The 20366-nt window shown below is 58.3% G+C and overlaps 1 protein-coding gene across 7 annotated transcripts in view; it reads right to left on the bottom strand.

The window, feature by feature from the left end:
* CUX1 (cut like homeobox 1) overlaps positions 1 to 20366 on the bottom strand; it is a 354242-nt gene that overhangs the window by 58408 nt on the left and 275468 nt on the right. For 4 of the 7 annotated variants that reach the window (XM_059155147.1, XM_059155143.1, XM_059155144.1 and 1 more), the window contains exons 12-20: positions 18056 to 18114; positions 14554 to 14602; positions 13429 to 13525; positions 11767 to 12438; positions 10543 to 10608; positions 9119 to 9220; positions 6135 to 6964; positions 4106 to 4271; positions 3518 to 3574 (exon numbers count right to left, since the gene is read on the bottom strand). In XM_059155147.1, coding sequence (XP_059011130.1) covers positions 3518 to 3574; positions 4106 to 4271; positions 6135 to 6964; positions 9119 to 9220; positions 10543 to 10608; positions 11767 to 12438; positions 13429 to 13525; positions 14554 to 14602; positions 18056 to 18114 — 2098 coding nt within the window. The remainder of the gene's footprint in view (positions 1 to 3517; positions 3575 to 4105; positions 4272 to 6134; positions 6965 to 9118; positions 9221 to 10542; positions 10609 to 11766; positions 12439 to 13428; positions 13526 to 14553; positions 14603 to 18055; positions 18115 to 20366) is intronic. The other 3 variants (XM_059155149.1, XM_059155150.1, XM_059155148.1) reach the window with 1 other exon arrangement.

The following is a 20366-nucleotide window of genomic DNA, read 5'->3' as shown; positions in this document are numbered from 1 at the left end:
CCTGGCTTCCCCCGAGCACCGCGATTGCTAGGCACTGCGAGGTCGGCTGATGCGCCATACCGGGAGCAGACGACAGACAAAAGACGACGTGGAGAGTCTATCCCTAAAAGCCGGCCCCGCCAATCCACCTTCAAGCACGCCTGCCCTATTCGATCAAAGACGACCCTGGATGGAGCTGGCGACGCCCCTCCCCGAGACATTGGCCACTTTGAAAGAAGCCGGCTCAGAAATGTTTGCGGAGGGCTGGGCTGCCTGGAAACACATTCACTAGTACGATCTGAAGTTCTGGCCTTTAAGCCCCACAGCCTCTTCTTTTTAAAAGATACTCATGTGACTGGCACGGAACCCCCCGCTTTCCTGACCCTTCATCGAGGCCCCCACAGCTTCCGAGAAAACGCACAGGTTGCCAGCAGTAGAGGGCATCAAGCTTCCTGAAGGCCCAAAGCCATCACCCCAATGCTCAGATCATCAAAGGAACATTCGGGAATGGTTCCGGTCACCGAGAGGAACTGGTGATGGGATTCCAAGTTCGGTCTCTCTCTCGCTGTGAAACTCACCAACAAGCTTGACCTACAAATCGTTAAGGGAAACAGAGACCCTGGGGGCGACAGCGCCGGGCAGGAAGAGGCAGACGGGGATTCTGTAGTGAGGCAAACGGATTCCCGCGTCAGCAGTCTGCGGCTCGGATGAGTGAGGCCACACTCCACTCGCGGGCATCATCACCATGGTAACGGAGCACAGAGCCCTGCGCGGGCCCACGCATTCTCTGCTCCGAGACGTACCTCCCTCCCTGAAGGGCTGTGGACAGGCCGGTGTCCCAGAGGCCTTCCGCGCTTGGGACACCCCTCACCGCCAGGCCAGCTTGGAAATGCTGAGCATTTCTTGCCGGTGTTCAGGAACCAGCCCACCTGGGGTTGGGGTAATCCTCCTGCTGCCACCAGCCCTCACGGAGCCACGACCAAGGACAGCATCTTTCTAGGTCCGCGGGGCATCTTGGAAGGATTCCGTGGTAGCCATGGTGAGGACAGAGAACCAGAACCCTGGGGAAATCCTAGAACCGGGGCCTTCATGACCGTGCCTTTGGGGCAGTGTCACTGAAGCCATCCTCAGAGACACCCTGATTCTCTGCTGGGTCGGGGAAGGTTCTGGACTCTCCCCTGGGCATCCATCCCAGTGATTTACCAGTAGTCACCATCATAAAATGATTCTGTTCTTCACATCTAAATTCCATATATTGAAAAGCTCAGCGACTTTGATTTTTAGAAACGCTCTTGAAAAGATAACACTGATAGTGAAGAAACACTCCTGCCACCGTGATAATCGTCCCTCTCGTTCCGACAAGCACTATCTAGTCTTTGCCGATCCAGAGAAACATTTTGGCTTAGCTACCATTGTGATATTAAAAGAATTTAGGAGGATCTGGGTGGCTCGGTCGGTTGAGTGTCCGACTCTTTGGGCTCAGGTCATGATCGTAGGGTCCCGGGATCGAGCCTCGCATGGGGCTCCGCACCGGGTGGGGAGGCTGCTGGACATTCCCCTTCCTCCTCTGCCCCCTCCCCTCCCCATGCATGCATGCGTACACACTCTCTAAAATAAATCTTTAAAAAAATTATATTTTTCTAGAATATATGAAATATTTTTCGATTTCTCTCCACAATCACCATGACTACTATGTCCACAGTTTCCCTATTGCTGACTGACAACGTGCATGGTGGGGGAACGGTCTGCAGTCCGTCTTCGTCTGGCTGAGGTGACACGGGGAGAGGCCCGCCTGCCCCATCTTCATGGAAACCACTAGAAAGTTCTTCAGTGCTCACTTTTACCCAGGGGCTCCCTACCTCTGCCAATCTGCAGACCTTCCAAGATTTCCACACATCGCCTTATTCTATACCTTACAAATACCATTTACGGCCCTCCGAGGAGCCTGCCGTGGTTTTCCTACGTTGGGAACGTGACGACGGACAATGGAAGTCCAGCACGGTACCAACGACCTGCCATACGAGAAAGAGCGGAAGGCCATTCTTTTTAAGGATTTGTTCGCACGTGGAGAAGATTTGGGCATCGATCATAACGGACCTGGAATTGCAGGTTTCCCGTTTTATTTAGGAGCAAGTGATTTTGATCACATCCTGCCCAACGTTTGGTCCTGACTCCCGTGGGGCAGGAAATGCTCTCGGAGGGCTCAGTGGGAGGTCAGCTCTCCATGGGAGCAAGAGGCAGGGCCAATTTTCCATGCAAGCGTCTGCAAAGCTCGGGTGCAAACAGCTCTGGGCACCACTTGCCCTCCCGCATCCGGAAGGGGCGCCGGGGTCGGGTGAGTCCTCCGGGGCTTGCCAGTGACACTGCCCGACCCGCAAATGACGCGAGAAGGAAGAACCTGGGATCCTTCTGCGGGCGGACAACCGCGCCAGTTAGATGCCCAGCCAAGGGGATTGACCATTTGGGTACAGGCAGCCTCCCGCCCCCACCTGGGTCAAAAGCACACGAGGACACCCTATGCGCGACCCCGCTGGGCACTGTGCCACCAGCGGCCGGTCACTGCATCTGTGCGTGGTTTGGCATCTCCCAGCGGTAGCGGCCGCTGCCGGCCAGCTGTTCCCCACGCTACACGTTTTCCCTCGTGAAACTTGCAGCAGGCTGGCGGGCTTCGCGCTCCTCACTTAGCTTTGTTTGTGTTTCCAGTGAATCAATGGGATATGGAGACTAATCAACATGTTTAGAAAAGTAAAGGAAAAACGAGGAACAGCTCAAGATGCCGCCTGTGCCTGGAAGCCGGGCGAGCCGAGCTCTGCGCCAGCGGGAGTGTGCGGAGGACACGCAAGGGGGTTGGGGAGCACGGCGCCACTGCGAAGGGTCTGCAGGGCAGGAACGTCGCCTCCGAGACCTCGGGGCTTCAGACGCCAGTGAGCAGCCACTAGTGTCCCAGTCGGCGGGCACTCCAGGCCCCCCACCCGCCCCCGCCTCCAGGCTGGATTCGCATCCTCAGCCCAGAGCTCCCGGGCATCAGTGGGTCTGCATCCAGTCACACCCCGAACGGTTCCCAGCGGCCCTCGGCTGGCTCCTTTATGTGACCCTGCCTGCCGTGTCCTTCCCTAGCCTTCTTGCTTGAAGGTGGCCCCAAGTTCTTCCAAATGGACTGAACTTCTCCCCACCATGACTCTGCTGGGGGAACATCACGCATCTGATCCTGTTCCCTCCTATTCATCCAGAAGCCCTCTGGGTAGAGAATCTGTCTCTGGCTCGGACCCCAGCCCCCAGGCCCGAGCACCAGAAGCCACAGACGGGTGGAAGACTTTGGTGGCAAGCAGGAACATGCTGGAGGAAACCCCTGCTCACCTGCCAACTCTCCCTGTCTCCATTAGAATGTAGGACCACGTGAACCTAGCGTGCCAACGGGATAGAGCATTTTCAGCCCCGCTGGATCCAGCACCAGGGATCCACCAGACCAGCGGACAGGGAAACATACATACAGGGGACGCAAGTATTTCACACCAAACAACAGAAATCAGCTACTTACCTGAGCTCACACAGCCCTGCTGCAGGGGGTCCTGTAGTGACGTCACAGAATGGAGAACTGAGTAAGACAAGGGTGACAATTAGATGAGGAAACAAGCCACAGCGCTTAGAGCTTCCTAATGCACCCAGCGCAGTGGCATGCGGGACAGCACAAGGGCCCCGAAGGTCCCACTCCTTCCAGGGGGGCCCGAACTCGGGGCCCGTGCAGGCAGGCACAGCTCTGCCGGGAGAGAGCCGGGACCTCCCGGCGGGGGCAGGTGGAAGCCAGAGCCGTGCTGTCTTTCACCTCTGAGTCTTTCGCTGATTTTCTCTCCTGATTCCCTGATTTAGCTACTTGACTTTTACTTGTATTTATGTATCAACAGCATTTTCTTAATTAGTAACTCATTTCCCGCTGCTTATAAAATGAGCGAGGCACGATCTTCTCTCCCCTAAAAGCTGCTGTCGTCCCAAAGCGACAGGTGGAGGAGGAAGGGGACAGTTCACGGCCTCCGGGCACCGGGCGACCCCTGAGGACTCAGCGGGCGGCCTCCTGGGCACATTTCCCCTACCCCCGCCCCGTAGGTGCTCTGGCCGGGGCTGCCCTTACCTGGGCCCTGCTGCTGTCCCTGCACGGGCAGGACACCCTGGCCCAGCTCGCCGTTGAGCCAGAGCTGCATCCGGATGAAGGGTTCACGGCCTTTCTGCGTCAGCTTGCTCCAAGGCTTTGGCCGGGACAGCATGTCACTGACGCTGCCCTGGGACAGGCCTAGGACCTGGAGTGGCAATCAAAGACACGGCATCAGGGGCGGGATGTACCACGAGGCCGAGATGGGTGACACCCAGTGTGCGTTTTAGGGGCTGAGCACAGACCGTGTTCCCCCGCCCCCACCCCACCCCTGGGCCTGGCAGAGGGCCCCAGCCTGGGGTGGGGGATAAACTTTTCAGGGTCACGAGGGGGCATTGCCCTGGCAAGGGGGCATTAATGTCCTAGCTTTCTGCTCCCGGGGAGAGGGAACAGGATGTCGCCAGGGGCCTCAATCCTGCCGAGGCCCCGGGGCTCTCATCCTGACACCCTGAGGAGGCAGTATTGAAGCCATCTTGCTCTCTGGGGGCGCCAAGAAAGGGAGAGGTGCTGGGGGTGCCAAGGACCCCTTTGGCAGCCAGAGCAGCGGATGTTGGCGGGAGGCCGGTCGTCCTTGGGGTGCCGGGCCAGGCAGGCCTTTGGAGAGGTCCGCTCTCTCTGACCACGCCCTGCTCTGCAGTGGGGGCCCAGAGGTGAGCCGGCGGCAATGGGGGCGCCAGCCCGGGAGTGAGACTCCCTGCAGACGACCGACAAGTTGCACGTACATGCCCGAGTTTTCTCGAACGCTCACATATGGCCATACATATGTATGGGCACAAACACCCCCCACAGGACACAGATGCAGCCCAGAGATATTTAGGGGCTGCATTCGATCACTCTTTTGAAAAGTTCTCAAGTTCCAGAATAAACTGCACTCACGGGCCAAACAAGTTCAACGCTATTAAGTCTCTGCTAAATTTAAGGCATGAGCACAAATGTCTATTTAAATGTTCTCCCATGATATTTTTACAACACTGAACTAGAAATTTCAAGGGACTTTAAATTCTCAGCCTCACTTCTCTCCACCCCATCACCTTTTGCAAAATCAGGACAAAGAGATCACCGTTGAGATATTGTAAGGCTCCGAGGCTTGCGATGTTGCGAACGCTGACGGGAAGGAAGGCAGGACAGTGCGGGGCTGGAGGGGACACGGGGCCGGGGGGAGGGAGGGAGACCCCGCGTGGGGCCCCATCAGAGGCCACTGCTGACCCTGCCATGTGCCCTCCTCCAGGGAGGCTGCCTTTTAGGGGAGCGGAGGGCTTCTCACGATGCTAGGAAATGACGCGGAGTTATTATGTTTATCTTCTGCTTTACATGCCCGGTAAATCCCCATTATTCTGAATCTGTTACCGGGAAGTGCCAAGAACAGAAAGGGTCTGGGGGCTCATTCACGAACTGTTGTGCTTTCAGGAGCCAGGGAGGAAGACGTGCAGAAGGGGGCTCCCGGGGCCAGCTGCGGGCACGGCCCCGCCGCCTGAGCCATGGATTCTGGGCAGGTCATTTCACCAGTCTGGCTGAACAGATTATGATTATTATTATGATTACTCGGAATTACGAGAAGGTACGACTGATTATGCCTATCACGTGACACGAGATTTTCCTATCTCGCGCCTTTTGCGTCTCTGCACACTGGAGGGCTCCCTATGGGCTCAGATCTTTTTTGGCCAAAAAAAAAAAAAAAAAAGCCTGTGGAGGTGCATCTGGGCCCCATCTGGCAGAGAGGTGGGACTTGAACTCAGCCACTGGCCGCCTGGGGGGCTACAGTTGACCTCCCTGAGCCTCACTTCCATTTTCCGTCGAGCGGCGACCTCAGCGTCACCGGGAGCAGAAAGGAGCGTGGGGGGTGGGAGGGCCTCACCCCAGCCGGGGACACGGCAGATGGAACATTCGCCGGCCAGCCCTTCCGGAAGTCCGGGGGTGGACGAGCCTTTCTGCTCCGCGGCTCAGCACAGGGGCGACGGCCACGTCCTCCAGAGCGACGGGCAAAGCCAGGCCCCGGAACCCAGCCCCTCACCTTCTCCCCGAAGATCCTCTGACAGATGCCGTTCTTGGCCAGCTTCTCCTTCACCTGCCGGGTGAGCTCGATGGTGTCCACCTCCTGGTACATGTAGATCTCGTACTGCTCCGGGGTCAGCGGAGGCACCGAGGGCTTGGCGGGCTTGGACATGGGCACGATCGGGGAGGAGGGCAGGGGGCTGTTCTGGGGCGTCTCGCTGCGGCTGGCCCCGGTGAGGCTCAGCTCCGAGCTCTGGGAGTACGGTGACTCGGCGCTGGGCCACTCCTTCCAGTACTCCGATGACGAGGGTCCCTGGAGCTGGCTGCGCTCGGCCCGCGGCTGGCTGCTGCCACCTTTCTCCTTCGCGCCGCCGGTGTCTTCCGACTTGGTGTCCTCAGGGGGTGCGGTGCCCTTGCGCTCGGGCTGGACGGGGCTCCACCAGTGGTCCTTCCACACGCCGCCGCGGCCCAGCTCGCTCTTCACGTGTCTCAGGACCCCCTGGGCGGACTCGGCCGCTCCCTGGAGGTCCAGCCCGGGCGTGTCCTGGGACTCCTTTTTGAGGGCCGGGGGGTTGGGCAGAGCGGCGGCGCCGGCATCGGGGGCAGAGGGGGGCTTCTTCAAGGAGAGGGCGAGCGGAGGGTAGCTGGACACGGACGACATGGGCGAGGAGGGTATCAACTTGGGGGTCAGGATGGCGAGGTCTGCCTGGGACAGTGGCGCGGGCTTTAAGGCGGGGTCGAGGGCGGCCTGCTGGGCCTCCATTTCGCGGCGGGCCTGCTGCAGGATGGAGCGGATGGCGTCGTCGGAGCTGCCGCTGCTGGATGTGGACGACGGCTGGGCCGGCTCTGCTGCACGGAGCAAACACAGATGTGAGATGGTGGCGGGCTCGCCCCCTGCGGCTGGGAACTCGCTGCTTTCCCCCAGCTTCCTTCTAACCGGGCCTCCCACAGAATGCGGATTCTCCGGGAGAACCAAGCTGCCCTCTTCTGCCAACGTTTCCTCGGGCAGGGGACCCCGCGAGCTTCCTGTCTGGGCAGGGCCAGATGGACTAATGTCACCTCTCTGAGACCCGCTGGCCTTTACCTCACACCATCTAAAAGGGTTCGTTATCCCCGAGTGTGGGGGGCAGAGGGCAACAGGCAAACACCCGGGGACACGCCACCATCCCTGAGGATTTCTAAACAAAATTCTCGTGTGCTAAATTCCAAAACTGTAGTGGTTGTGTCAACCTTTAGGAACAGAATTTCTGCTAACGGTTGCAGCGTGAGACCAGTCTCCAGTGAGACACGGTGTGCCTGGGCTGCCTCACGTTTCTTCCTCCCGGGGCAGGTGACTGTGGCGTGGCCAGCAACAGTGGCCAGGCCTTGGCCGGGAAGCCAGGGCTGCGACCTTGGGGAAGTCACAGGGGATGGCTAGGCCTCAGGATGCCCCTCTGTGAGCGTGGGATGGGTGATGGGTTAGATCGAGGACTCTTAATGAGGGCTCTGCCCCAGAATCACTCACTGGGCTTGTTAAAATGCATGTGCCCAGGCCCCAGCCCCCAGAAGACCGAGGAGCAAGGCCCTGGCTGAGCTGCGCAGGCTGAAGGCTCCCGTTTGCAGACACTTTCGCGTCCGGGGGAGGGAATCACACAAGCCAGCTCTTCATCCACCTTGAATGAGTTAAAAAGTCCTTCAAGCAACAGGGACAATCTTTTAGGCCTCTCGAGGCCTTGGTTTTACTGGGTGACCAGAGGCCCCGCTTCTCAGACCCACGTGATCCCCACAGCACCCTCGGGGTGCAGGCGGAACCCCACTGCTCTGCAGGAGAAACCGGGCCTTTCTGCTCCTGATTCGGGGCTGCCTCCCACCCCATCAGGGTGTCTGGCCAAGCTTCTTTGTTCAGCCACCGGGGGGGAGGGCCTGGCTTGCAAGTCAGCTCTGGTCTGGTGAGGACGAGCTACGCCACATGGAAGGTTCCCCCAGCGTCAGGCCTGAGGCCTCACAGGACAGTCTCCCACCCGGTGCCCTGGGGTCCCTGTGAGGAGGCAGATGGTGGCAGAGGGGCAGGTGCCGGGACAAGAGCTGAGAGACCCGGTTTGCCACCCAGGACCTGCTGTTTAACAAGTATGTGCACAGCGTTCTCACTTGGAGCCCGAGTCTGAGAATCAGCGGGAAAGAGAACAGTACGTGTCTCTCAGGGCAAGGGGAGGACCGAGGCTAGATAGGACGGGGCGGTAAAACTGCCAAGCCCAGGCCTGGTCCCCAGAAGGGAGCTCCGGGCTCGCACTGAATGAATCACGCGGGAGTGGGCTGGCCTGGGGGGAGAGCCCGGGTGGTGGCCTGGAGGGAGCCCTGCGCCCAGGTCCGCGGGCGAGCGGCTCCGCAGACGGGGGCCTCACGGGTATAGGGCCGGTGTGTGCCCATATGTCGCACCCCAGAGCGAGAACCCAGGCGCTCGGGTCTCCTCCTGGCAGCAGGTCTGAGCCGAATCTACAGCCGGTGTGCCTCATGGTCAGCACCCCCGAGCGTGGGAACACTCTCCCCCAGCGGACGAGGCAGCTCTCAGGGAGGCCACCGGACCGCAGAGCCAGACCTCTGCCCACTACAACCTCTCACTCGGCCACGTTCATTCTGGAAAGCAGCTCGGGACTGATTTTGCACCCGTTCTCTTTCAGGGTTTAGGCAAGGACGTATCTGAGTAACAAAGCCTGTGTGGCATCCGGAGAAGGAAACGAGACACACACTGCCTGTCCACGTAAGTCAGGGACAGTCCAGGCCAGGGGTACCCTTCTTGAGTCAATGCTAGGATGTGGCCTGATCAAAAGACGGGTAACTACAGGAAGATGGAGATCACGCAGAACTGCTCCCCTCTGCACTTGCCTAAAAGCTTGAAAACACACCTTCTACTGCGTGGGTTTTTTTTTTTTTTTTTTTTTTTAAGTTAATTACCACGAAGCACAACACTCATGACAATTCTTCTAATTAAGCCTGGAAGACAGTGGTCAGTAGCGGATTCCGTACCCGTTTTCTGCACCTGCAGCTCCCGTTTGGCTTGTTCCAGGATGGACTTGATTGCTTCGTCGGATCCGGAATCGGAGGCTCGGATCCGGGTCGTGATGTTACCTGCGGGAAAAAGCCACAGCCATGACGTCAGAGCCGCCGATGGTGAAGCAAACAGCCAAACACAAAATCAGTGCTGCGCGAAGAGGTCATTCTGATCAGCGGCTCCCGAGCCGAGCCGAGGCCGGTGGAGGTTAGGGAGGCAGGCGTGGCCTCCCGCTGAGCCGTACCTGCGGAGCGTGCCACGTCACGGCCCCGGGCAGGAAGGGCTTCCTGCGGAATCTACCTGGTGGCCAGCGGGACGAGCTCTCCCAGTGACCCCAACTGGACGGCACCCGCGGGGCGGGACCAGGGAGAGCAGGCCAACCCACTCCGGCGCGAAACCGGAAGAAGGCTCGAAAAAGGCACTGGTGTTTGCGAGTTGTTTAAAAGGGACCCCAACAATTGCTTTGGCCTGGGACCGTGCTCGAGGTTCTGCACGTCTGTTGGGACACTGGTGTCCCCCCCTCAAAAAGCAACGATGGGAGAGGCGGGTGGAGGGTGGAGGCGGATGACCTATCGGTCAAGGGCACATACAAGGTGAAGAGGATGAAGGCTTCCTGTTTCGGCTCTAGGATCACATGCCGTCTTTCAAAAATTTATGAATGAGGCGAGGAGCCTGCAGGGCTCCATCGAGGACAAGACCTCAGTCTCTTGGTCACAGGGTGGCGCTCTGCAGAGTAGCCACATGCACGGACACGCGGAAGCTACGGAGGCCCGGGGGCTGGCCCCGGCTCCTTCTGGAAGCCTTCCACAGAGCATATCTGACTTCTCCACTGCCTTCTAAGTATGCGCCGCCACACCAAACCATTGCAAAACAAGCAGACCGCGGGGGCCAAGCCCCTTTCAAGATGCAGCACCAAGGAGCGCAGGGGGGGCCCAGAGGAGAACCGACCACGTGTGGAGTTCGCTGGAATTTGTTCGTTCTGTAGCACCTTTAACCCAGTTCAGAGTTTAAAGGAAGTACAAGGAAGCAGCAGCATGTCACCTGACTCAGCCATCTGATTTTTCTCAGAGCGATGACTGTTATGCTCTTGCCCGCTTCTGAGAAAGGTGTGGGGGGGTGTAATTTGCACCTGAACAGGGGCAGGGCTGGCACTGGGGCACTGATTCTTAGGGGCGCTTTCTCTCCTGGCCTCTTCCGCACCCGGCAGAGCGCGGGCAGCTCAGGAGGAAGGGACTGTACGTCCCTGGGCCCGTGCTCTGTTTCATACTTACTAGCTGTTTTTCCATCAGGTTCCAGGCCAGAATCACACTGCACAGTGTTTAACCCAAATGCACAGCTAAGGACATGCTGCTTCCTAGGTTTTACTAACTGCAAAGAAAAACACCTGCCTGCGACATACCTTCGGACCCATTTCTTCGTTTCGGTACTTCCTGAAATAGTCTGTTCAGGCTCTGGCCTGGGTTCTCTGTTGAAAAACAAGTGTGGTAAGAACAAAACAATCAGGGGGATGGTGGTGTTGACGGTATGGGCTGTGCGACATGACATCTGAGCCGCCTGTCACTACAGAAAGGGCTCAGGGCTTCCTGTGCGACTCGGGAGTTAACCAGAAACTTCTGAGAGGCCCTTCCCTGGCCAGCCGGCCTGCAGAGGCCACGGCTCTGCTGCGGAAGATCAGACAGACCTAAAGAGTGGCCCACGGCACCGATGCCATGAGGGTCCAACGGAGGGAGCACCGCCTGCCGCCAAGCGCATGGCCCACCAGCCCCCAGAACAAAGCTCACATTAATCATCCAAAGACAGTCGATTTCAGTAAACATCGCCAGAGAGAGCTCGATGTGCTTTGTGCAAATCGACGCCGTTTGGAACGGCTCCCTCCTCCGTTTGTCGTGTTTCAAATGCGTCTGGTAAGATCTACCCCTCTCTACCACTGCTGGTTTAGCAGAACGAACCCTGTCGTTCAAGAGGGATGCGATTCTTTCAATCAGGGACGCGAACGGACTTTTGCTCTTTTGGGGGAGTGTGGGGCAGGAAGGCTGTTTCAATAAAACTTTCACGCGTCTTTCTCCAGGCAGGCGTGTTTGGCTCACGGGGCTGCACAAATCGCTAACAGAGGCCAGCACAGGGAGGGAAGCCGGCCACAGGACACGCTCCCTTGTGGGTGCGGGCAAGAGGAGAGGACACGTGGCTGATACGCTCCCCCCAGGCCTGACCCCGGCTGCTGCTGCCGCGGCCCTAGGGCCAGATGCCACCAGAGGGCTCCGTGGGTGAGGCCGGCACCCACGGCCCATCGGACCACTGGACATTACACCCGTTGGGATGTGTGTACGGGGTGTGATTCTGTCTGATTCGGTGAGGTTCTGGGTCTCCTATATGCGAGGTGCTCAGCAGGGGTCAGAGGCCATGCCCCCCCCCGCAGCCCCCCCCCCCCCCCCGCCCCAATCTACGGGCTCTGGCTCACGCCTGCCGACCCTCGGCCCCTAGAGATGGCAAAACTCAAGAGAACTTTACCTGATGTGATGCGCAAATGTTTTGTCGCGCGCGCACATGCACAGTCACACGCACACGCACACACACAGCCCTGACCGGGCTCCCACGCTGGCGCCGGCCCCCGAGAGCCTCTCACCTCTTTGTCTGCCTTGGATGCTGCGAAGAGCCAAGATGTTCTGCTCGTCCGAGAGGAACTGCTTCATCTTGTGAAAGGGCTCCTTGCCGCGAACGGTCAGTTTATTCCATGGCTTGGGCCGGGCCAGAATCTCGCTCACGGACCCTTGAGACAGTCCCAAGACATAGTGTCCGAAAATGCGCTGTCCGATATTGTGCTTGATCAACTGTTCCTTCACCTGCCGGGCGATTTCGGCCGTGTCTATCTCCTCGCCCTCGGAGACGCTCCCAGCGCTTTCTGACTGGCTGGGAGACGGGGCCATGCCATTTACATCTGGGCTCTGTTGTAATGGACTTTGGGAAGATATGGAGTTTGTGCTGTATGGACCTGTTGAAAAAATCATGCTTGTGCTTCCTGCTTCCTGTATGGCCTTGGAGTAGAAGGACTGCATGAGCTGTCGTTGGAGGAGGGAGTTTAGTGCAAATTTTCCCGAAGAAGCCAGGGGTAGGCTGGGGCTTGCCAGGGATGAGCTGAAAAAGTCTTGCGTTAACCCCGCTGGTGAGAACTGGTGTGTACCATTAGTATTGGAAGCCTGCTCCCCCGTGTTGCGGGACAACTGAGGAGGAGGGGAGGCCGGCATAGGTCCAGGGCGCCGACTCTCAGGCTGGTCTTTCCCTTTTCTCCTGGCTGACCCTACAAGGAAGGGCAAACATAATGCATTATGGGGGATTCAAAAGGGAAAAAAAACCAAGACCAAAATGCCAAGTTTGCCCCGCACAAGGGAAAAAAAAAAAGTGCAGATTTTTTCCAAGGGCCAATGAGGTGTGTTGGTTTGTTTTTCGATTGAATTTTTCAGTTAGCCAAACGAGGCCCCCCGAAACAAGCAACATGCATTTCATGTTTGCACCTTTCTTGTACGTTGCAGCCTGGAGAGTCCCCTCGACACGGATTCAAACCCCTAACGTGGCAAGGGGCCGGTACCACACACAGTAAAGAGTCGACAGGTCGCGGGGCCTCGGGTCGGCCGCTAGCGTTCGAGCTATTACCGGAAGGGCCCCGCCTGAGGCGCAGCAAACACTGACATTTGGGGACCAACGGATCCTCGCACACCACTTGCTCTGAGGCGAAAGCACTGCACCGAGTCCGCTCGATCGAAGGCACGCACATTTTTAAGAACGAAATATCATCGGAGCCCGAGACACTGTTAAACGGTTTACCAGCTGCCAAAACCAGAAGCAGTCAGTGACGCCACCATTTTGGGACGAGCAAAGAAAGGCTAAGGACGGGGGACGCGCTCCCAAGGAACACCTGACAAAGGAAGAAAAGCTCCGCTGAGGCCGGGAGCAGCCCCCGAAACACCACGAGACAAAGGCCGCACGCCTGGGAGCGGACCGGCGAGGCCGCCGTCCTCCGAGGGTCCCTCCCGGCCGCTCCGGCCACACCGGCCCTAACTGACCTCCGCAGGCACCTGCGGCCACATGCCTCGTCGCGAGCCTTGGTAAGCGGGGCGGGGGGTGAGGGGAGCCGTGAGGAGGACTCGGAGGAGACCAAGCGCTCATTAGTCAAGGCTGTCATCGACCGCTGCTGCTCCCGCCATGCATCGGCCCCGACTCACGGTTCACCTTCCTCTTCCTCGGCCCCTGGCGGGGACCGAGCGCGGCCCGCGACACCCTGTCAACCTACCACTCAGGTCGCTGTTGGAGATGCGCAGCGCGGCGTTCTCGGACTGCAGCGAGCGGTTCTTCTCCAGCAGCAGCACCTCCAGGGGCTTGGATGCGTCCTAGATGGGGCAGAGCAGGGCTCACCGTGGGGCCGGCCGCCCTCCCACTCCCGGGGGCCGCTGGACCCCGTGACCCCTGCTGTGATGGCCTGTGCACCCGGCTCTCTGGTGCCAGTGCGTTCCTGGAATCTACTTTCCCCTGGAGATGCTCCCACACCCGGGGCGAGCACTCGAGTTCCTTTCCGAGAGGATGCGCTCCTGTCCTGGCCATTCTTCTTTTAGCCCTGCGCGGCTTCTAGAAAACTCCCTGCTCTCTGTGCCGTCCCCAGGTTCCATGAGTCTAAACCTGTGCCTTATTGCGAGGATGGGCCGCCGAGCCACAAACCTGTCTGCAGGTCACTGCAGAGGTGACCCTTTCCTTGCGGCCAGCCCCAGAGAGTCAGCTGCCGTTGGCGCACAGGGAGCAGCACTCCATTTGATGCCTTAAATTCTACCTCGCTCCCAGGCTCCCGGGCACCAGGGTCATTTTGCCCCGTCTCTTTTTCACGTGAGGCAACAGATAAAAGTTCCTGGGGTGCCTCAGTGGCTCAGTGGGTTAAGCCTCTGCCTTTGGCTCAGGTCATGATCTCAGGGTCCTGGGGTCAAGCCCCGCGTTGGGTTCTCTGCTCAGCGGGGAGCCTGCTTCTCCCCCACCCCCCCAGCGCCTGCCTCTCTGCCTACTTGTGATCTCTGTCAAATAAATAAATAAAATTAAAAAAAAAAAAAAAGAAAAAAAAAGAAAGAAAGTTCCTAAGCCAGTCCATTTGGGTCTAAAAGTGGTCTTATCCACGTTCTTAGCGCCTGCCTGAGTGGAACCACAAAGTCATGTGAACTGAGCTACCCGTCTGGAAAACACTCACTTTTCTCTTCTTGCCTCTTTTTGATGAAAGATAATGCGCTTGAACTTGCTTAAGGTTCCCAGGAAATGACTCGTCAGCTGTAGGCGGGAGGTCTCATGGAAATTTCGAGAGCGTGAGGCTAGCCCAGGGACGGACAGTGACCACGTGAGCTGGCCCTCATGCACACTGATAGCAAGCGAGAGCACGTACCTGTGTCCCAGCGCCCTCGGACGGTGCGAACTCCATGGACTTCAGGATGCTGTGGAGAGCAACACAGAGCGGTTATTCCCGGCTCCTACCTTTGACAATGGCTGCACTAATGAGCGCGAACATCGCGCTCTCCTGCACTCCAGGAACGGACGCCCTGACAGCTTTAACAACCTCTCTGGCAGCAGCAGCATCTGATAGCGTCTCTAGAATAACTATTCAACTAGCAGTTGGCCAGCGAAAGTTTCCTGCCCGGCATGTAAATCATTCCATATGGAATCACACCAGGGCTGTTCAGAGTATAATTTTAAAGTTGAACACAGACGTAACATTGTTGCAAGTGGAATGTATTTGCCAGGCTTACAGGGAATGAGAAAGTTGTAAGCAGGAAGCCAGAGAGAGAAACCTCATCCCTCCCACCTGCCCCAGGGCCAGACGCTCACTTGGTGGCGGGCACGAGGGACCTGGGAAACTAGGCAAAAGGCGAGGTCCCAGAGTGGTTGGCTCAACGGCCGGCCACAGCCCTGCTCCAGGGCCCCCCGGCGCTGCAGGGGAGCGGGACTGGATCTCCTTTGTTCTCCTTGTAGCTGCAATCACCTCGGTCCTGGCCTGTTTCCACCAGTCCGCGAGCCCAGCGAGTCTGGGTGCCCAGAACCATGGTTTCCAGCGTTCCTTTCAAAGGGACGTGCCTTCCTGTGTCTGAGTCTATCTGGGAGGGAAGGGCGGTGGGCCCACATGGCCCCAGGAGCTTGGGAGCCCCGGCACCCAGCCACCTGAGCTCTCCCAGCGTTCTGATGGCCGTGACTTTGGCCTCTGTCCTCTTTAAGTTCCGCAGAAGTGTCATCAAGAGAACCCGGTGTAGGGGCGTCTGGGCGGCTCAGCTGGTTGAGCATCTGCCTTTGGCTCAGGTTGTGATCCCAGAGTTCTGGGATCGAGCCCTACATCGGGCTCTAGGCTCGGCAGGAAGCCTGCTTCTCCCTTTCCCTGCTGTTCTGCCTACTTGTGCTCTACCAAATGAATGAATAAAATCTTAAGAAAAAAAAAAAAAAAAGCAGCATGTTGTACAAATGCCCAGGGGCCCAGTAGATCCCCCTGCTACAGTGACCGTGGCAGTCACTAAGGAGCTGACCGCTGTTTGTGGCTTTATCTTCGCAGTGACCTGCGTCACACAGACCAACAGAACAGGAACGAGAGAGCAGCTGGGTGGGAGAGGGGGAGGTGGGGAACTTTGTAATTTTATTTTATAGGGAGCTATTGAAAATACTAAGAAGTCGGGGCCGCATTGCGTCAGCCGGGAGAGAGGTGACGAGCAGTCTAGAACTTGTCCTCTTTTACGGCCGTCGCGTTTGTGCTATGTTCTTGTCTGAGATCTTCTCGAGAGCTGTGTAACAAAAGGCTGAAGTGAGCCTATGAGCTTACACCCCAAACACCAGCGTCGGCTCATGTGTTCCCTGGATCTTTACCGATGGCCTGCCGGGTGCCGGGCACTCGGAGGGCCAGAAGCGCTCTGCCCCTCGCCCTCGCAAGCTCCACAGGCTGTCACAGGCCGGCGACAAACTGCAAGCAGCACTCGAGGGAGAACACCTGCCAGGTGCCCTTGGCAGCAGAAATCTCCTCGGGGGTGGAGACGGGGTCCGTCTCCGGAGGAGTCAGTTTCTGAGAAGGGCCCGGGGCAGGGATGGGACAGCAGGCGGGCGCGTGTGTGGAAGGGCCCTCAGATCACTAGGAAGCGGGAGGGCAGGAATGTATTTTAGCAGAAAAGCCACCCGAGTGGGGCCTCCAGATGCCAGACCCGGGGCTGGGGGAGGGGGGCGCGGTGTGTGCCTGCGGCAGAAAGGGCTGCGGGGAACGTGCGCGCCGCTCTGGGAGGAAGAGGCCGGCCAGCACGCAGCGGCCGGCCGCGTGGGAGGGCAGGGACCTTGAACGTGCTGCGCGTGGGACGGGGCTGAGCTACGCGGAGCTGCAGGACTGAGCTTCGGGGATGGGAGGGGGCGGGGGGCGAAGGCCTCCCCATCCGAGTTCCTCTGACTCGGCACTAGGAGGCACACATTGTTTGCTTGTGAGTGGGAGGAAGAGGAAGGGCGGGCGACGGGGCCAGGAGGGGCAGACAGGGAGGGTCAGACCCGGGAACAGGGCGCGCCTCCAGCCGGAAGAGGCCGCACCTGACCGTGGGCAGGTGTAGGCAGGTGCAGGGGGTGTTCCAGGAGGTGCTGCAAGGCTGTCTGCGGCCCGGGGGGCGGGACTGTCCAGGGAAAGACACTTTGCGCGGCGGGGCACGGGGCGAGGAGCCACTGGCACGCGGTCGCCAGCGAGGCTGGGGGAGGCTGGGGGAGGCTGGGGGAGCTCGTGACCGAGGGAGGGCGACGGGCCCTGGGGGCAGGAGGTTGAAGAGGCCTTCCCGTGGGCTTTTTTAAGCAAACCCGAGGGAATGGAATTCAGAGTACCAAGAACAGCATGGCGAGTGGGTGTAGGCTTATTTTAAAAGGAGAAATTAAAAGTGTTGGGAGGGGCTGATGGGATAGCAGGGGAGTCGGGAGGATCTGGGGTGCGGGTGGGGGGCGTCAGCCTGGAGACAAGGGAGGGAGATGCCCCACCAGAGCGGGGGTCGGAGGCCAAGGAGGTGTCTTTGGTGGGGTTGGAGCCCAAAAGGGAGGAGCAGAGGGACGCCTTTCCTGCAGCAGTGCGGAACCCAGGCCGGCGGGGCCCAGTGGCCGTCTGGCGTATTTGGGAGCCCAGCCATGGAGGTAGGGATGCCCGTGAGCTCCAGGAGGGCCGGAGGTGGCCCTGGGTGAAGGATTTTGGGGCGACAGGGCACGGCTGGGAGGCCAGGCACGAGGGGGCAACTTCTACTTGGGAATATTTGCATTAGACAGGCCTTCAGCTTTGTCTCCCGAATGGGAAATTGTACCTGAGAGCGGGAAGTCCTGGTGTCTGAAGGTGGTCAGGGCGGTGTGAGGCCATGTGTACTCTTTCCACTGGAAAACACTCCCCTCGGGGCGCCTGGGTGGCTCAGTGGGTTGAGCCTCTGCCTTCGGCTCAGGTCATGATCCCGGGGTCCTGGGATCGAGCCCCGCATCGGGCTCCCTGCTCAGCAGGGAGTCTGCTTCTCCTCCCTCTGTCCCTCCCACTCTTCCTCAAATAAATAAAATCTTTAAAAAAAAAGCAACCCCGAGACAAAACATTTCCCTGCTCTGCTCCTGTCTGGGAACTCACTGCTGGAACACAAGCTCGTATTTCATAATTTCTATCAGGGCACCGTCTCTCCCAATTCTGTGCATACTTGAAATGACAACTTCTCAGAAGAAAAAGTCCCAAGAGCTCAGGCACAGGCCTGAGTGCACACGCCCGTGGCACCGAGCCGCCCGGGACCCGGCCCAGGGATGGAGCAGTCGCCAAGGCCCAGAGCAAGGGCCTGCAGCCGCCTCGTATCTGGCATAGCGTTTCCTTAGCAGAAGTCGCCAGCGAGCTCTGGCTATGGGGTGGCCATGCCGGTGTCGCCACTTACTTTAGTTCTTTCTTCACTTCTTCATAGTCAGCCTGTCCTTTGAGTTTTTCTTCCAGTTGCTGAAAACAGAGGAATATTATTAGTGGCCGTGTTTGCAACAGGTTGCTTCAATATGAACCAAATGTTTATGTCTCCATCCTGCACCCCCAAATCTGCATGTTGCATTCCAGCCCTCCAGGGTGACGGTGTCAGGAGGTGGGGACTTTGGGGGCGACTGGGTCACCAGCAGGAGAGCCCCATGGATGAGATCAGTGGCCTCACCCCAGTGTGTGCGGACATGGTGGGAAGTCTCTGTGAATCGCGGAGCCCTCGGCAGACACGGAATCGGCCAGGGCCCTGATGGTGGGACCTCCCAGCCTCCGGAACTGGGAGAAATACGTGTTTTTTGTTTAAAACATCCCTGATGTCCTATTAACGGCCGTCTGCACAGACTAGTCCCCAGAGAAAGGCCAGTTGTCCCTAGAAGGCACACAAACACGTCAAAGTGAATGGTGCCAACGTGCGGGGTCCCTTTCCTGGCCATCACACTTCTGGTCTGGTGCGAGCGCTGAGTGTATACGAGCCAGTGTGAACTCGCACACGCACGGGGATATATGGTGTAATGTCAGACTCAACCAGGGTAGAACGGAACTTTCCAAAAGGGGAAAACAGAATGAGAAAAGGCCATTTTGTACAAAATGGCAAACAGAACAAAGAGAAGTTCTCGGCACTCGTGTGGCTTTCCGTGAGCTACGTTAGGCTAGCTGACGCGTGCGGTCAGTTATCGACACCGCTGACGGGACCCTGCTAACGAGGGGCACAAGCCCTTGGTCGCTGAGTGTTGGCATCGGAGAGGCACTGTGGGGAAAAAGCATCTGCACTTTCAGATCCGCCCCCCAGCCCCCAGATGTGGGCGTTTCAGGAGTGGAGGCCTGCTCAGCTGGGTGGTCTTTTTGTCAGGGTCCCGCGGGAGGGCCCTGGCAGGGCACCAGGCCAGCGGGGCCAAGGCTGGGCACAGTCGACTCTCTGGCCCTCGCATGCCCTTCAGAGGGGGGAGGAGACGACACACACCCCAGCTACGCTGCTGCTCTGAGAGCTCGCGGGGCACCAGTGGGGCTGGTCTCCGCAGGCTTTTCTTGCTTTGGGTGGTCAGAGAGGAAGTTTCCCTCCACGTCGGTGCTCGGACTAGTGGCTTCCGTCCTCCCACAAAGGGGAAGGGAATGAGGCAGCCTCATGTAAAACAAAGACCCAGCCCGGCCGGGGCACAGCTGACAATTCAGCACGTTCGCAGGCTTGGGGTGAACGAATTCCAGGTCCCAAATCCAAAGCGCTCCCAGTTGCCTTTTAAGGTTCTGCTTGGCCAGCCATGGCTACGGCCACAGTTTAAGGCTGACAGAGAATATTCTAGAATTTGGGGAGGAGATGCCCATCGGGCCCATCAGTTCACCCGAATCTCAACTTGCTGGCTGCTGAAGAGTTCAGGTGTCCTGGAAACTCCACTCACTCAGCTCATCTTTGCCCATCGCCTTTGCTGGCCGTTTCTTGTCTGTATGTCCATCGCGTAAAAGGGCTCTCTGTCCTAGCTCCCTTTTATGACCTCCTGCAACCTGATGTATCACGATGGTGTCTCATCATACCCAACGGAGTGGGGGCGGTTAGCATGCACTCATTTTCCGACCACAGATCTCCGGAGGTGCTCTCGAAGAAGTGATGACTGCGTTCTTTCTCTAGTCGTGGGCCAGCCCTCCCGAACAAGAGACCACTGGGTGCCGCTGGACGCAGAGCGCCTTTCAGGCTGTGGAATTCAGACGCTGGATATGAAACGCACAGAGAACTACAGTAGGAAGGGCAGCGAGACGGGACAATCCAGACCACTTTAGAAGCCAGCAAGGCTCTGAACCTGGAATCAGGTCTGTCGCTTATGAGCGGGACACCTTGGGGCACGATAATCAGAGTTTCATCTGTGAAATACTCAAGGGCAGCAAAGACCTCAAAGGGTTGGGGGAAGGAGCACAGGGCCAGGTCCTGGTGTAGATGTGGCACTACAGGGCCTCTGAAGTGGGCTGTCACCAACGCCAAGCCTCCCAGGGAACACAGCTTTGCAGACCTATGAGGGGCCCTAATTAGAAGGTTTTAGAACTGGAGTCATGTCACTTGGTCGGATGTGACAGTTTTCACCGAGGACGGACTCGTCTGCTGAAATTTCTGCTGCCTGCCCGGGGGCATCTTAATCAAGAAGAACCTCAAGTTTGCTTCTGTAAACCTCTGACGCTCGTTTCTTGGGGCCGACAACAGGATGCAGGCCTGGCAGGGCTGTCCGACAAAGCACGTG

The sequence above is a fragment of the Mustela lutreola genome, chromosome 17 (assembly GCF_030435805.1).
Source record: "Mustela lutreola isolate mMusLut2 chromosome 17, mMusLut2.pri, whole genome shotgun sequence".
Lineage (NCBI taxonomy): Eukaryota > Metazoa > Chordata > Mammalia > Carnivora > Mustelidae > Mustela > Mustela lutreola.
This window is presented reverse-complemented; position numbering and strand designations above follow the sequence as displayed.